This window comes from Rhinolophus ferrumequinum, chromosome 22, assembly GCF_004115265.2.
Source record: "Rhinolophus ferrumequinum isolate MPI-CBG mRhiFer1 chromosome 22, mRhiFer1_v1.p, whole genome shotgun sequence".
Taxonomy (NCBI): domain Eukaryota; kingdom Metazoa; phylum Chordata; class Mammalia; order Chiroptera; family Rhinolophidae; genus Rhinolophus; species Rhinolophus ferrumequinum.
Window position 1 is genome coordinate 37612159 of NC_046305.1, and position 14501 is coordinate 37626659.

At 34.3% G+C, this 14501-nt stretch overlaps 1 protein-coding gene across 6 annotated transcripts in view; it reads right to left on the reverse strand.

The window, feature by feature from the left end:
• The window catches only part of COL11A1 (collagen type XI alpha 1 chain), a 201109-nt gene that overhangs the window by 62317 nt on the left and 124291 nt on the right, over positions 1-14501 (reverse strand). For all 6 annotated transcript variants that reach the window (XM_033093033.1, XM_033093031.1, XM_033093032.1 and 3 more), the window contains 5 exons: positions 14139-14192; positions 7469-7522; positions 4649-4756; positions 4192-4281; positions 3895-3948 (listed from right to left, as the gene is read on the reverse strand). In XM_033093033.1, coding sequence (XP_032948924.1) covers positions 3895-3948; positions 4192-4281; positions 4649-4756; positions 7469-7522; positions 14139-14192 — 360 coding nt within the window. The remainder of the gene's footprint in view (positions 1-3894; positions 3949-4191; positions 4282-4648; positions 4757-7468; positions 7523-14138; positions 14193-14501) is intronic.

The following is a 14501-nucleotide window of genomic DNA, read 5'->3' on the forward strand; positions in this document are numbered from 1 at the left end:
TCTTATGCCTTTATCAGTTATGGCTTACAATTTCATTGTCTCTCACCAATTGCCAAGTTATTTCCTTCTGATATTTTGATGTCACATTTTTGATCAACATTGCAAAATAGAACCTGTTATCTTTCTTGCCAAAGCAGTCACTGCTCCTGATTCTTTGTTTTCAATATCAATTTCAAGATAACCCATAGCAAGTCTTGAACCTCAAAAAATGAGAATTAGCCTGAATAAATATTCTGCATAAGCTATCTTTCATATCCAGAAACTAAACAGTTTTTTGTTGAATAAAGTGTTAATTCCAAGTAAATGAACTCACAGTGAGCATCTGTAAAACATTTCTAATAGCAAAGTATAAAGGCATTTTAAAAATCTGTTGTGACTGCTAAGAGGTTTTGGATTGTCCTATAAAAGTGTTTTGGTTTTGTTGCGGTTCCTGACCAGGTAAATTTGCTCCAGGCACGGAAGGCATCACTAAAGTGTCGTTCCACAAGGACACGGCTTGAGGTCTTCATTCAGTTTGCATCTTTCCTCACTGGCCAGATCCAATCTCAGTAATGAATCCTACTATCCTGCCTTCCTAGGATTTGGTACATCTGCACTGTTCTTAGACTTCCCACTGCCCACTTCACTCTTACGTTACGACTTTGATCACTGAACTTTTATGCTCATCAAGTCTCTGTCATCTGTGTTACATATTACACACTAATGATGATTTTTTCTTAAAGTTTTATTTAACTATTTTTTTTACTCCACTTACTCCAAAACTTCAAATGTTCAAGTACTGCAACTTATCATTTTAGAGCTTCAATAATCATATGCCATATTAAATAAGGGCTTTAGCTTTACAGTATGTAAATACATAGCAGAGTGTGTGAATCCTAGCAAGAATTCATCAAATTTTAGTCTTTCTCCCAAGGTACTCCACTTTGGTAAGACTGAATAACCCCTAAATACCTTATCTCTTTCCTAATATAATTTTCTTAATCTTAAATGATTCTGTAATCCTCTGCCCTCTGTGAAGACAAGTTCAAGGGCCACTGCCTCCATGATCCTTCTGTGGATTTCTCTTCTCTTTCCCCTGTCCTTGAATAATTAACATGTATTGTTTGTATGTCATTAGTCATTTAATCATTGACTGTCTTATAGTGCTGTTTAGTCTTTAGTGTGTTCCTTTTCAAAACTGTTTACCTTATGTTAAGTCTCTTAAAGGGGTATCTTCTATGGAGCTTAATTATAAACATGGAAATCATTAATAAACCATTGTTGGAGCCAAATAAATAGATAAAATATTAGATTTTTATATTATATTTAATATGTTATTCTATGTGCATGTAACTGAAAAATTGTTGATTAATATCTTGTTAAATTATATCTCATGGGTATATTATACAGCCTACAAAAACATTCATTTCAACTGTTTCAAAGACCTGGAATACCGTTATTTACTTGGGACCTAAAAATAACTTGAAACATTTAATCCTTGTAATTTTGATTCAGGTTTCACAGATACAATAACCACTGATCAAAGAAAAAATATGTATGTGTGTGTGTGTGTGTATATATATATATATATATATATATATATATATATATATATATATTCCAGAAATAAAACCACTTTAGCACCTGAAGGTCTGGTTAAATGGATTGTGTTGTACTAAAACTTTTAAAGATTCTATGCTCAAATAAGAACTTGTGTCTTATTCAACTGTTGTTCCTGCTAGTACTACCACCACTTCTTTATGAAGATATTTTAAAATGTTCTACATAATTTTATACATTTTTCAAATATGGAATGTCACATATAGTGACTGAAATATTTTTATTTAAAAAATAATTTTACCAGATACCCATATTCACCTTTACACTGTAATATGATATTTGTGTAATCTACAGATTAAATAAAAAGTTAATCAATCAAGATTATATTCCTGTGTTCTTAGTATTAGTTATGCTGTATACACTTTACTCCAATATCAAGCTTTATGATAATTCAAATAGGTAGATATGGAATGATTACTGTGTGTCGGGCACTGTATAGGGTACTCAGTCTAGTGAGAAAGACAGCCAATTATATTCCAATGTAATTTCTACAATACGAATCGTAACTAAGAACACTGAGGATGAAGAAACTTCACTAATAAATGGAATGGAGGCAAGCTGTCTAAAGATGACTTTATAGAGATTTAACATTTAAGCTTGATTTCTATGTGTGAATAGAATTTTTGTCAGATAGAGAAAGGAAACATGAAGTTTTCTAGAAGAAGGAGAAAAGTATAAAGTACTCTCCCTGCAAGGTATAAAAGATCATGGTAGTCTGAGAAGGAAAAAGTTCAGTGCATTAAATTGGGTAGAATTAGAGGGTAGGCACTAATGAAAATAAAATAGACAATGGTAATTGGAATCAAATTCTAAAGATAACTTGGTGGTCATAAGGAGTTTGGTTTTTGAAAGTAGCGTGGGACTATGAGATACATATAAGCAGAGAAATGGCAGAGTTAAAGTGTATATTAAACTGAAATTTTAGAATCAGTGGGCATAATTGACTGAAGGGGGTAGGAAAATAAAGTCAAGGAGATATGTTAAGACACTATTAAGCAAGGAGAGAAAGGAAGAGCCTGAAGAAAGGTAGTCATCATGGAAATAAAGTAAAGGGGACAAATTAAAGAAACATTTTGAAGGTAGAACTAATTTGAACTTCAACAAATGTGTAAGGAAGTTGAGAGACAATTTAAAGCAACTTTCAGCTTTTTAGATTGGTGAAATAAAACAAAGAATGAGAAGAGGCCACTAAAATTGGCAGTTTGGTTGTTATTGGTAACATTTCAGAGTATAGATAAGAACTAAGGTGAACTTATGGAAAAAATTAAGGCTGTATTTAATTGCATTCCTAGGAATTGATATGAATCGCACAAAAAGAAAAGTGAGGTAAGAATCTGATATTTATTCCTTTGCCAATTTTTTTCCATATGGTTACATTAAACAAATAAAGCAATCTGGATAAAATATAAATGAATTGAAATAAGTCAGAAAGTGGTGGACAAATACCATGTGATTTCACTTATATTTAGAATCTAAAAAAAAATAAATAAAATAAAGGAACAAACAAAACAGAAACAAACTCATAGATACAGAGAATAAACTGACGGTTGCCAGATGAGAGGGGGTTGGGGGAGGGGTTGTGTGAAAAAGATGAAGGGATTAAGAAGTACAAATTGACAATTACAAAATATGCATAGGGATGTAAAGTACAGCCTAGAGAACATAGTCAATAACATTGTAATAACTCTATATGGTGTCAGGTGGGTGCAAGACTTACTGGGAGGATCACTTTGTAAGTTATATAAATGTCTAACCACTATGCTGTACACCTGAAACATAATATTGAATGACAACTGTAATTATAAAATTATGTATATATACCTTTATATATATATGTATGTATATGTATGTATATGTATGTATATGTATATATGTGTATATATATATATATGCATGTATATATATATATGTATATATATATATGTATGTATGAATATATACCTTTCATACTTATGGGTTGTTTTTTTCCTTTTAAAGCAGTGATAAAATTCAAGTCTCATCAAGTACTTAGAATCAGAAAAGTTAAGACTTATTTTGGGGAGTATTGTAAGAGGCAAGATAGCTCCATTTACATCCTGAGAGCAGTGGTGGAGTAAATATTTTTAATCAACTAAAGTCTTCTGTTTCTGCACTCATTTGTGCATGCAATTAGTAGAAACCAGGCATTGACTAACTTGATTGACATGTGTTTATTTTCTTCTCCACACACTGCAGAATCACAACATGAGAATAATGAAAGAAGAGCTGTAATTTGCAACCATAAATAGCGTTGCTATTTATTATAATCATACTTACAACTGGCCCTGGTGGGCCCTGGGGACCTTCTCCTCCTTTCAGTCCGGGTGCACCCTGGGCAAAGTAAAAACAAGCAAAGAAAATGAATCAATGTGAACTGAATATAAATAGAAGGAGATGTATGATTGATAAAATGAGGATGTTAGGAAGTACTTCTAGACACAAATACATATTGCTATATAGATTATGATAATTAATGCAGATGCTTACATATTTACCCTTAATAACTAAAGACTTTTTATGTAGTTAACTAATAATCAATTTCATTCACATGCTTTATCTATATGTTGATTATACCTGAGCTCCAGGAAGACCTCTTTCACCTGGGAAACCACGTAGTCCTGCTGGTCCATCTTTCCCTGAGACACCTTGAGGACCTGGGTCGCCCTAAGGAATATAATATACACTCATCATAGGGAGTAATCACTGTGCATGTTTCCACAAACAAAATTATGATCACGTCTAATCTACTGTAAGTAAAACCTGAATATCATTTAATGATGAGGATATCATGTGGATGCCACATACATTAAAATAAACCACTACCTATATCTAAGAGTACATGTAAATGGATGGTTTTATGGCCAGTCGTGCCTTGAAGTACAATAAACTGAATATTTTAATGACATATCTTTCTGACATTCATTCAAATACTATGCCAACATTTAGAGAATCTATGGACAAGTGATAAGGAAGCTACAGGGAAAAGTAAAGAGATGTTTTCAGCCAACAGCATTCCTTGAGCATGTTGTACCTTTGCACCTTCTTTCCCTGCAGCACCAGGAAGACCTTGTTCACCAGGGGGGCCAGGGGGACCAGGATGTCCACGTTCACCTATTGGACCAGTCTCACCGGTGGGCCCCTAAATTGGAAAAGCAAAACCTCATTAAATTGCTTTTTAAAAATTTTTAGCAAAGATAACAGAAACCCAAAATAAATATTACTTCCTTTCCCAAAAGTTTATCATTCTCAGTTATTTTCATGATGTCCTACATAAAGCTCTGAAAGTAGCATATCTGGTAGGAGTATGAAAAAAATTAATTTTAGTTAGAATCTGAGTGTACAAGTGAAATATATAGAAATTCAAAAGGCTGTTTTCTTTGTTTAATACCAGAATTGCTTCAGAGTGAGGTCTGTCCAAGAATTGTTAAAAACTGTTTTTAACTATAGTTTTGTCCCCTTCCTGTGTTTTTTTATGTAAGGTATCAAATAAATTTAGGAGCAAAATAGACATTGGTACCACTCAATGAATCACAGCTTGATAATAAATGGGGTTCCCTGAAACCCAAACAACCAAAGTGGTTCTCCTTGGGATTTCCCTGATTGGATACCTCCCTATTGTTAATCTATACTCCTCTGACAAAGTCTAGAGAATGTGGCAGGGGATCCCGAAGGCCATGAGTTTGGGTGGGCAGTTCCTTCTGGCCGAAGGCTGTAACAAATAACCCACTGCTTTAAATAGCTGAAAATGCCAAAGTAAAAAATGTTAGGTCATTTATGTGTCCCCTGAGTGCTGCTGTTTTGTGGTGCTAGAGTTTAATGAGTTTTCAAGTGTAAATAGAGAATGGAGACCAGTTGTTCTCTATCTCCACTTTAGAATAAAGCCAAATGAGGGATTTAAATTAAAGACATACATTTCACATCTAAAGTTGTTAATCAGTGGACTGTATTATTGAAGTTGCTTATGGAATATCATTCCCTGTTATTTTTCTAAAAATGCAACAGAGACCAAAAATACTTTTTGGTCTCGGATAAAGAACCATCTGCCCCAAATTTGAGTATATATTTCTAGGCCTGAATTCCTTTAATTATGCATTGTTGAAAGTCTTCAGGTTATCATTAATGTGCAAACATTTCCCCCAACATGAAATTTTCCTTGAATGTTTAATTGGAATTTCAATAGTAAGAAATGTAAAATTGATCCTAATTTCATGGCTATGACCACAGAAACAAAAATAAGCAATGATTCACATGACAGTACGTAAAAAGTCAATGTCAAGTATTACAATCAATTTGCCCCTATTTATTCACTCCCTTTGTCCTAATATGAAAATATGATTAAATTTGAAATAGGCAATTTGATTTTCTTTCTTAAAGGGACCAATAAAAAATAATCCAGTGAAGATGCATACTCAATAAAACACCTGCTACTTTTATACCTTAAAGAAGGGAGACAAAAAAGAACACAGGTCTCAGAAACCAGCTGTCTGCATTAGATAGAGATGAATTTTCAAAAAGTGTGAGGTCCTGAAATATTCAGTTAAACCCCATGATGTTACATTATAGTTTAATTCCATTTTTGTTCATGGGTATGTAACGTAATAGAAATCATTCTTTCAGTCAATTTTTTTCCCCCACAGAAAACTGTAAAGTTATTTGAATTTTTTTTAAAAAGTATTTTTGGAAGGAGTTAATTATTAAGGGAGCATTTCTTTTTTAATTAAAACTGATAAGCAGTTAAAAAGAGGCCTTCAGCTCACAGGAAAAAATATACAAAAAAAAGTAACATTCATACTGTGTTTTCTTTAATAAAGAAACATTTCCCTTGGTTCAGGATTAATCTCTGAAATAAAATGATCAAGCAATCTAAGAATTTCTCATTTTGCTTCTAATCACACATATTGTTAGAAAGAAGATGCAGCTTTTTGTTTCTTTGGGGGGATGTGTGTTTCGATATGCCTGTGTGTGTGTGTGTGTGTGTGTGTGTGTGTGTGTGTGTGTTGTGTATTACAAAGTATTAAGAACTAATTGTAGGCTGAGAAAAGACTGTTTAAAAATTAAATAAACAGCTATTCATCTGCTTTTGCTCTTTTGCTATAATTTGTTATTACCAGGGATAAAATTCCATCTGAGTAAACTAAATGTGAACTGTCCATTCAATACTTTTTGCAAGAATAAAAATACTACTTTCTATCCCCATGAATTATTTTCTAGGTATTTAATACTGTAACTCAGGATACTCCATTAACTTTTGAGATTCTTACTGTCTCTTATCTTGCAAAAGCTATTTGTCTTTCCTATTAATTAAATGTATTCAAAAACTACAAATTAATACTTTATTGCTGATGGAAATCATTTTTATGAAGATAAAAATCTTAAAAAATATCTAATATGTAACAATTATTAAAATTTTAGAATAAAATTACGTTCAAAGGTTTATGTTACATTTCTAATATATTGTACTTCTAAACCTAATTTATACTAAAAAAACTAAAGTCATTTTGTATAATAACTTGAAATTCTGGGAAAAGATGATAGCCAACCTATTTAATAAAGGATTTTGGTTTTTTAGCAGATGCCATGGTCAGGCTTTTGCGTTAACTTCTCTGTGAATTTTCTGACTTATTTTTAATTATTTATTTTATTCCTCTCAGTTCAATTGAAAACTTAATTAAGTAATAGTTTGCTGAAGTTTATTTGATATAGACAAGTTGCATATGCAAATATGCTATCCAAAATTTTTAATTACATCATTTTCAATAATTATAAAATGGGCAAATTTCAACAATGTAAGAGAGTGAAAATATAAACAGAAAAATAAATCTTTTGGGGGAAATAAAGTAACAGAACGTACCTGTGGTCCAACAACACCCCCTGGCCCAGGAGGGCCGGTCTTGCCTTGAAATCCCTAAGGAAAGAGCACAATCCATCAAAGCTATACAGGACACAAAACATAAAGGAAAATTCTCTGAAATCATTGAATAACTCACATTAAAAGAAAGTCCTCTTTTGGCTAAAATACTTATTTTTAAATGCTTATGAGTTATTATTTGCCAGTTCTCTTTAAAATTCAAAATTTACCATCTTCATTATTTCACATTATAGTCCAATGATTACTTTCAATAAGCTTCAAAAATAAAATAATGGGATAAAGCTGGAGCAAAAAAATATTCTTAGCCCTGTTCCACAGGGTCAAATAACATAGACCCATAACTAGCTTTAACCTAGTACTGCTTAAGGATGAAATAAATGATGATTTAGACATTCTTTGAAACAGTCCACTGATTCTGTACACAGAGCTATATCTACAGTTTATGATATTAATGCACTTCTACTTTCTGCCTTCCAACAATCTCATAAAGTAAACACAATGTAAAAATAAATTTATAAAAAAATACTTTGCATGATTAGCACTCATTTCAGCATTTTATCAGTGTTCATTCTTTAAAATCAAAAGAATATATTTACAAATGTACTTTGCACAGTCATTAAAATAAAATTTGGTTGATGTCAGCAGCATGTACTACTTAAACAACGCCTTTGGGCATATATTCTGGTATTTATATTTCTCTAGACTTGCTGGTTATTCATTCTGCATGACTGTATTATGATTGGCAAATTTCTTTCTCAGGTATGTTAACTTACAGTTAACAGTTAGATTCAAAACACTGAGAGGAAAATCCTTCCAAAAAAATGAATTAAAGCATATAGTATTTGCAAAAGTTTTATTCACCACAACATCAGACTGTTAAAAACAGGGTTAGAAAGCAAAGGGCAGAAACTAGTAGCCCCATATTTGTATCCCAACCTTCCAGACCCATTGAAAATGTAACTCTTATTCTGATCATCTCTAAGTCTATGTTACTTGCTGTTGAGTCGGCTCCAACTTCTGGTGACCCTATGAATGAGTGATGTACACAAAGTCTCATCCTCAACACCCCTGCTCAGCTCCTGCAGATTCATGTCTGGCTTTTTTATGGAGTCAATCCATCTATATTTGGTCTTCCTCTTTTTCTGTGCCTTCTATTTTTGTCAGCATCATGTTGCTTTCCAAAGAACCCCGCCATCTCCTAAAGTGCCCTAAGTAGGATAGCTTAAGTTTTGTCACTTTTGCTTCCAGCGATGTTTTAGGCTTACTATGCTCTAGGACCCACTTGTTTGTCTTTCTGGTGATCCGGGGGGTATTGGTAGAGTTCTCCTCCAGCACCATATGTCAAACAAATCATTTTTTTTCCCCATCAGCCTTCTTCACTGTTCAACTTTCCCATCCCAACGTAGTAATAGGGAATACAATACTGTAGAGGATCTAAGCCTTAGTCTCCAATAACATATCTTTGCTCTTGATGATCTTTTCTAATTTTTCTATTGCTGCCCTCTGAGTCTCAGCCTTCTCTTAATTTCTTGGCTGCCGTCTCCATTTGAATTAATGACTGAGCCAAAGTAAGCAAAATCTTTAACAATTTCAATGTCTTCACTGTCTATGTTAGAATCAATATGGGATTTGGCAATGTGTTTCTGAGACAAATTTGTGTTGTTTCAGTATAATACAAACTATTTTTAATTATTCCTTGTGGTGTTAAGAAGCTTTGAATTTTAAGATGTCAGAACAAACCTTCAATTAGCGGTTTCTGAATGAGGACAAATCTCAAATATAATAAAAGAGTAAAATAATAAGGTAACACAGATATAGCAAAACACAGCTGCTCTAGATTCTGACTCTTGTACAAGGCAATCTTTTGAATCCCAGTCAGCACACAACAAGGTGAGAAAGAAAGTTCTTGGCTTGAGGTTTATTCTCTATGCTGTTAAAAGTGGATTTGAAATCAGGAATATAGTTTTCCAGAAATGATTCTAGCCTTTGTCTATGAGAAGCTACTAGATGAGAACATCCATCCTAGTCGTTAGTTAATATGCTATTTTTCCTTTTTATTTAAATTTAAATGTTATGTAAACCATGGAAACTTTGGATAGAAGCAGAAACTGTTATTTAATTGAAGACAAAAGGGATTTTATAATGGAAATTCTCTAAGTATACCTTCCTTAAAAGCCATTTTGGAAATATTCTAGGGTTATTCCCATGAAGCTACCATGGCTTAGTTAAAAACGATTTGACTGCAAGATTTAAATGAGAATGCATTTGAAAATTTGAGTGTGGATTCTCCTTTAGAGAATTTATTTTATGCCCCTCAAGCAGCTGTCATTCCCAGGAGAAAACCCAAGCAGTTTTACTCTTTGGTCTCACTAAATCATTTTTGATTCTATTGTTGAAATCCAAGACTTTGAAGTTTACAATCTGACTAAAAGTAAGAAGTTGTTACATTCAGAACTGTCACTTGGTGAGCAAAACAGGAATTGGGTTGCTGCTGATAGATTGTTTCTCCTACACAGAAAATCATCATGTTTTCAGATTTGTTATTGGGTACTGCAGTGCAACTCCCAATATGTCTTCATGCTGGCAGAATGCCCTAAAATGATTTGGAGTAACATATTCAAAGGTAGTCTGTTTTGCAGTCTCCTTAAGAAATCTGGATAAAATTAATCAACAGTGAGAACCAAAAATTGATTCCAAGGAAACATGCTAATCCATGAAAACTTCTGATTAGATTATATCCCATTGGAATAGCCAGACACATGGTTTTGTAACAGTCACAGAATAAACAAACCCACCAGAATCCTTAAACTATAGTTGAGCTGCTAGCTTTGTTTCCCCTCTGCCCAAGTATTGTTATACGCATAAGTTTTTCCAGACAATTTATTTAATGCTATATTCCTCATAATTTAAAAATAAAATTCAGTTACATGTTTCCATTTATATTTTCCTACTGAGACAAGAGGATGTATTTGACATAGTTCCAGAACAGTTATAGCCTTATGGTTCCAAAATCAGAAAATATTTCACCCCTGAGGTACTGAATTGTCTGACTTCAGTGTGAGGGCTAGAAGGACAACTTTCTCCAAGACAGAAGAGCTGGCCAACGCTATTATTTCTTTGTTGAGCTCTCCCTGCTCATTGAATATAATCACAGGTGGCTGCCATATCTGAGTCTACATCAGCCTAGATAACTTAGTTTGTCTGCCCTACCCTGGTGATTTGTGAGACCTTGCCCAACTTTTGGACATACCCAAGCCACTTTTAGTTGGTTTTCCATACAAATTCCCTGTCTTAGCTCATGATGCAAAATTTCTTAAAATCTCTCAAAATTTCACAAAACCCAAACAAGTAGCATCTAGCTTTGGCATGTTCCATACCACTGGTTGAGCAGCCCTAAGCCTGGCACAAGTGTCCTGGCTTGACCTTTCAAGGTACCTCCAAGCCCAATGCAAGTGGTGACTATCTGCAGATTGCTTTGTGGCTCATACCACATGACTCAGGTCAGGGCACAAGCTGCAGCTGAACTCGGCCTATAGTGGGTCCCCTCCTAGGAGGTCCTTGGCCTGGCACACCAGCTTCAAAGCAAGCCGGAGAATGACCCAGCCACCTCCAGGGGCAATACACCCAAAGGGCAGACTGAGCAGGCATGAGAACCCTTCTAAAGTATAAGTTCAGTTCCTATACCACAGCTCCTCCACTGTAATCACAGCCAGTGCTCACAACCAATCAGCCTGAGGGTCAATCCCTCCTACTGATGTGGAAACATCAACAGAGGTTCAACTACAACAAAAGGGCACACACAACACAACCCACACAAGGGACATACCTGGAGCACCGTGCTCTGGTGACCAGGGAGACTATGCCACTGGGCCCCACAGGACACCTATTACATAAGGCCACTCTACTAAAATCGGGACACTTAGAAGCTCTATCTAATACATATAAACAAACACAGGGAGGGAGCCAACAAGGGGAGACAAAGAAACATCTCCCAAATGAAACAACAGAACAAAGCTCCAGAACGAGAACTAAACAAAATGGAGACAAGCAATCTGCCAGATGCAGAGTTCCAAACACTGTTTATAAGGATGCTCAATGATCTCGGTGACAACTTAAGCAAAGAGATAGGAAACATAAAAAAATACTAGAAAACATAAAAAAGAACCAGTCAGAAATAAAGACTATACTAACTGAAATGAAGAATACACTGAAGGGACTCAGCAACAGACTAGATGAAACAAAGGATGGAATAAACAATTTAGAGGATAAGATAGCAGAAAACTCCCAAACAGAACAGAAAAAAGAAAAAAGAATTCAAGAAAATGAGGATAGCTTAAGGGGCCTCTGGGACAAAATCAAGCATACCCCAACATTCGCATCATAGGGGTACCAGAAGGAGAAGAGAGAGCAAGGCATTGAAAACCTACTTGAAGAAATAATGACAGAAAACGTACCTAAACTGATGCAGAAAATATATATACAAGCCCAGGAAGTGCAGAGAGGCCCAAACAAGATGAACCCAAACAGGCCCATACCAAGAGACATCAGAATTAAAATGCCAAAGGTTAAAGAGAGAGAATCTTATAAGCAGCAAGAGAAAAGCAGTTAGTTACCTGTAAGTCAGCTCCCATAAGACAATCAGCTGATTTCTCAACAGAAACTTTGCAGGCCAGAAGGGATTGGCAGGAAACATTGAAAGTGATGAAAAGCAAGGACCTAACAAGCAAGATTACTCTACCCAGCAAAGTTATCATTTAGAATTGAAGAACAGACAAAGAGCTTCCCAGATAAAAAAAGCTAAAGGGGTTCATCACCACAAAACCAGTATTACAAGAAATGTTAGAGGGACTTCTTTAAAATGAAAGAAAAAAATATGAATAATAAAATGGCAATAACTGCATATCTATCAACAATTACTTTTAAAATAAATGGATTAAATGCCCCAATAAAAAGATAGGGTGGCTATGGATAAGAAAACAAGACCCTTACATATACTGTCTGCAAGAGACTCACTTCAAATCGAAAGACACACACAGACTGAAAGGGATGGGAAAAGATATTTCATCAAAATGGAAAGTAAAAAACACACAAAAAACAAGCTGGGGTAGCAACACTTATACCAGACAAAATAGGCTTTAAAACAAAGACTATAACACAAGACAAAGAAGGACCCAATAATCCCACTTCTGGGTATTTATCCAAAAAAAACCCAAAACGCTACTTCAAGGGCACCTGTGCATCTACATGTTCATTGCAGCATTGTTTACAATAGCCAAGATGTGGAGGCAGCCTGGGTGACTGTTGATGGATGAATGAATAAAGATTAGGGGGTACATATGTACAATGGGATATTGCTTGACCATGGAGGGGAATAGATTCTTGACATATGTGGCAGCACAGATGGACCTGGAAGACTTTGTGCTAAATGGAGTATGTCAGAAAGAGAAAGACACATGCAATGCTTACATGTGGAATCTAAAGAACAAAATAATTAAACAAATTCATAGATACAGAGAACATTTTGATCGTTGCCAGATGGGAGGGGGTTTGAGGGTAGGTGAAAAAGGGGAGGAATTAGAAGTACAACTTGGCTGTTACACAGTAGTTGGGGATGTAGGGTATAACATAAGGAATATAGTCAATAATATTATAATAACGACCTATGGTGCCAGATGGGTACTAGATTTATCGGGGTTATAGGTAGGAGGGGATTGGGAGTAAGGGAGGAAAGACGAAGGGTTTAAGAAGTACAAATGGGTAGTTACAAGATAGTCATGGGGATGTAAAGTAAAGCATAGAGAATATACTTAATGATATGCCAATATCTATGTGTAGTGCTAGGTGGGTACTAAACTAGTTAGGGGGATCACTTCTCTAATTATATGCTATACTATGCTATATACCTAAGATTAATATAAAATAATATTGAATGTCACTGGTATTGAAAAATTAAAAAGGGGAGAAAAGGTGAAGGGGAATAAAAGGTTAAAATTTCTAGGTATAAAACAAATGTCATGAGTGTGTAATGTACCACATAGAAAACATAGTTAATAATGTGATAGTGTGCTACAGTGTCTGATGGTTGATGAACTAATGGTGATCACTTCTTTAGGTATGTAAATGTTGAACAACTATGGTATACACCTGAAACTCGCATAATATTGCATGTTAGCTAAATTATATTAGCTATAATAAAAAAAAGAAAGTATTTCACCCCTTAATTCTCCATAGAAGAATGTATTATCTTATGGCTTATTTTAAAGTGTTTCCTTTAGAGAGTAGAAGGGTGATATCATAGGCAGGAATACATCTGTAAACAAAGACTTAAGTGAAAGGGTGAAGGCTGACAACCTCGTAGATGTGTCCAAAAGATAATAGGGTCTTATCCATCAGCTCATCTCTAAAATGCTATTATTGACAATAAGAACAGTCAAATCAACTAACATCCCATCTCTTCAAGTATATTCATTTAAGTGTTTAGATACAAACACAAGCTATTTATGTATTTAAAAAATTATTTAAATAAAAGTTTCAATGGAATTAATGTTTCCATTATCCTTAACCTGGTAATTGAACGGTTAATAATAAAGTAGCATTCTGTGATGAGATACTAGAGACGGAAAATATCAGTCAGAGTGGCTGGGTCACTTACAGTCTCTCCACGTTGCCCAGGGTGTCCCGGAAGGCCATCCTTCCCAGGCGGTCCCTGAAATCACAAATATTAAACATCACATGTTATAAATAGTTCTTAAAGTGTTTTATGATCTAAATGTATATATTAGATCATTTTCTCATCATATTTTCATTAGAGAATCATATTTTGATATTTTGTTGATTTTATATATGGTAGTATGTTGATATTTCTTTTTAGATTAATTTTATCTGTAACCGAAACTAAGAAAATTGTACAACTCTATTCTGAACATTTTACATTTAAATTATTTCATTAGCGTCAATCTTTTTAAAGGAATATTTATATATATATTTGTATTTTTATTTTTCCAAAAATGTTAAT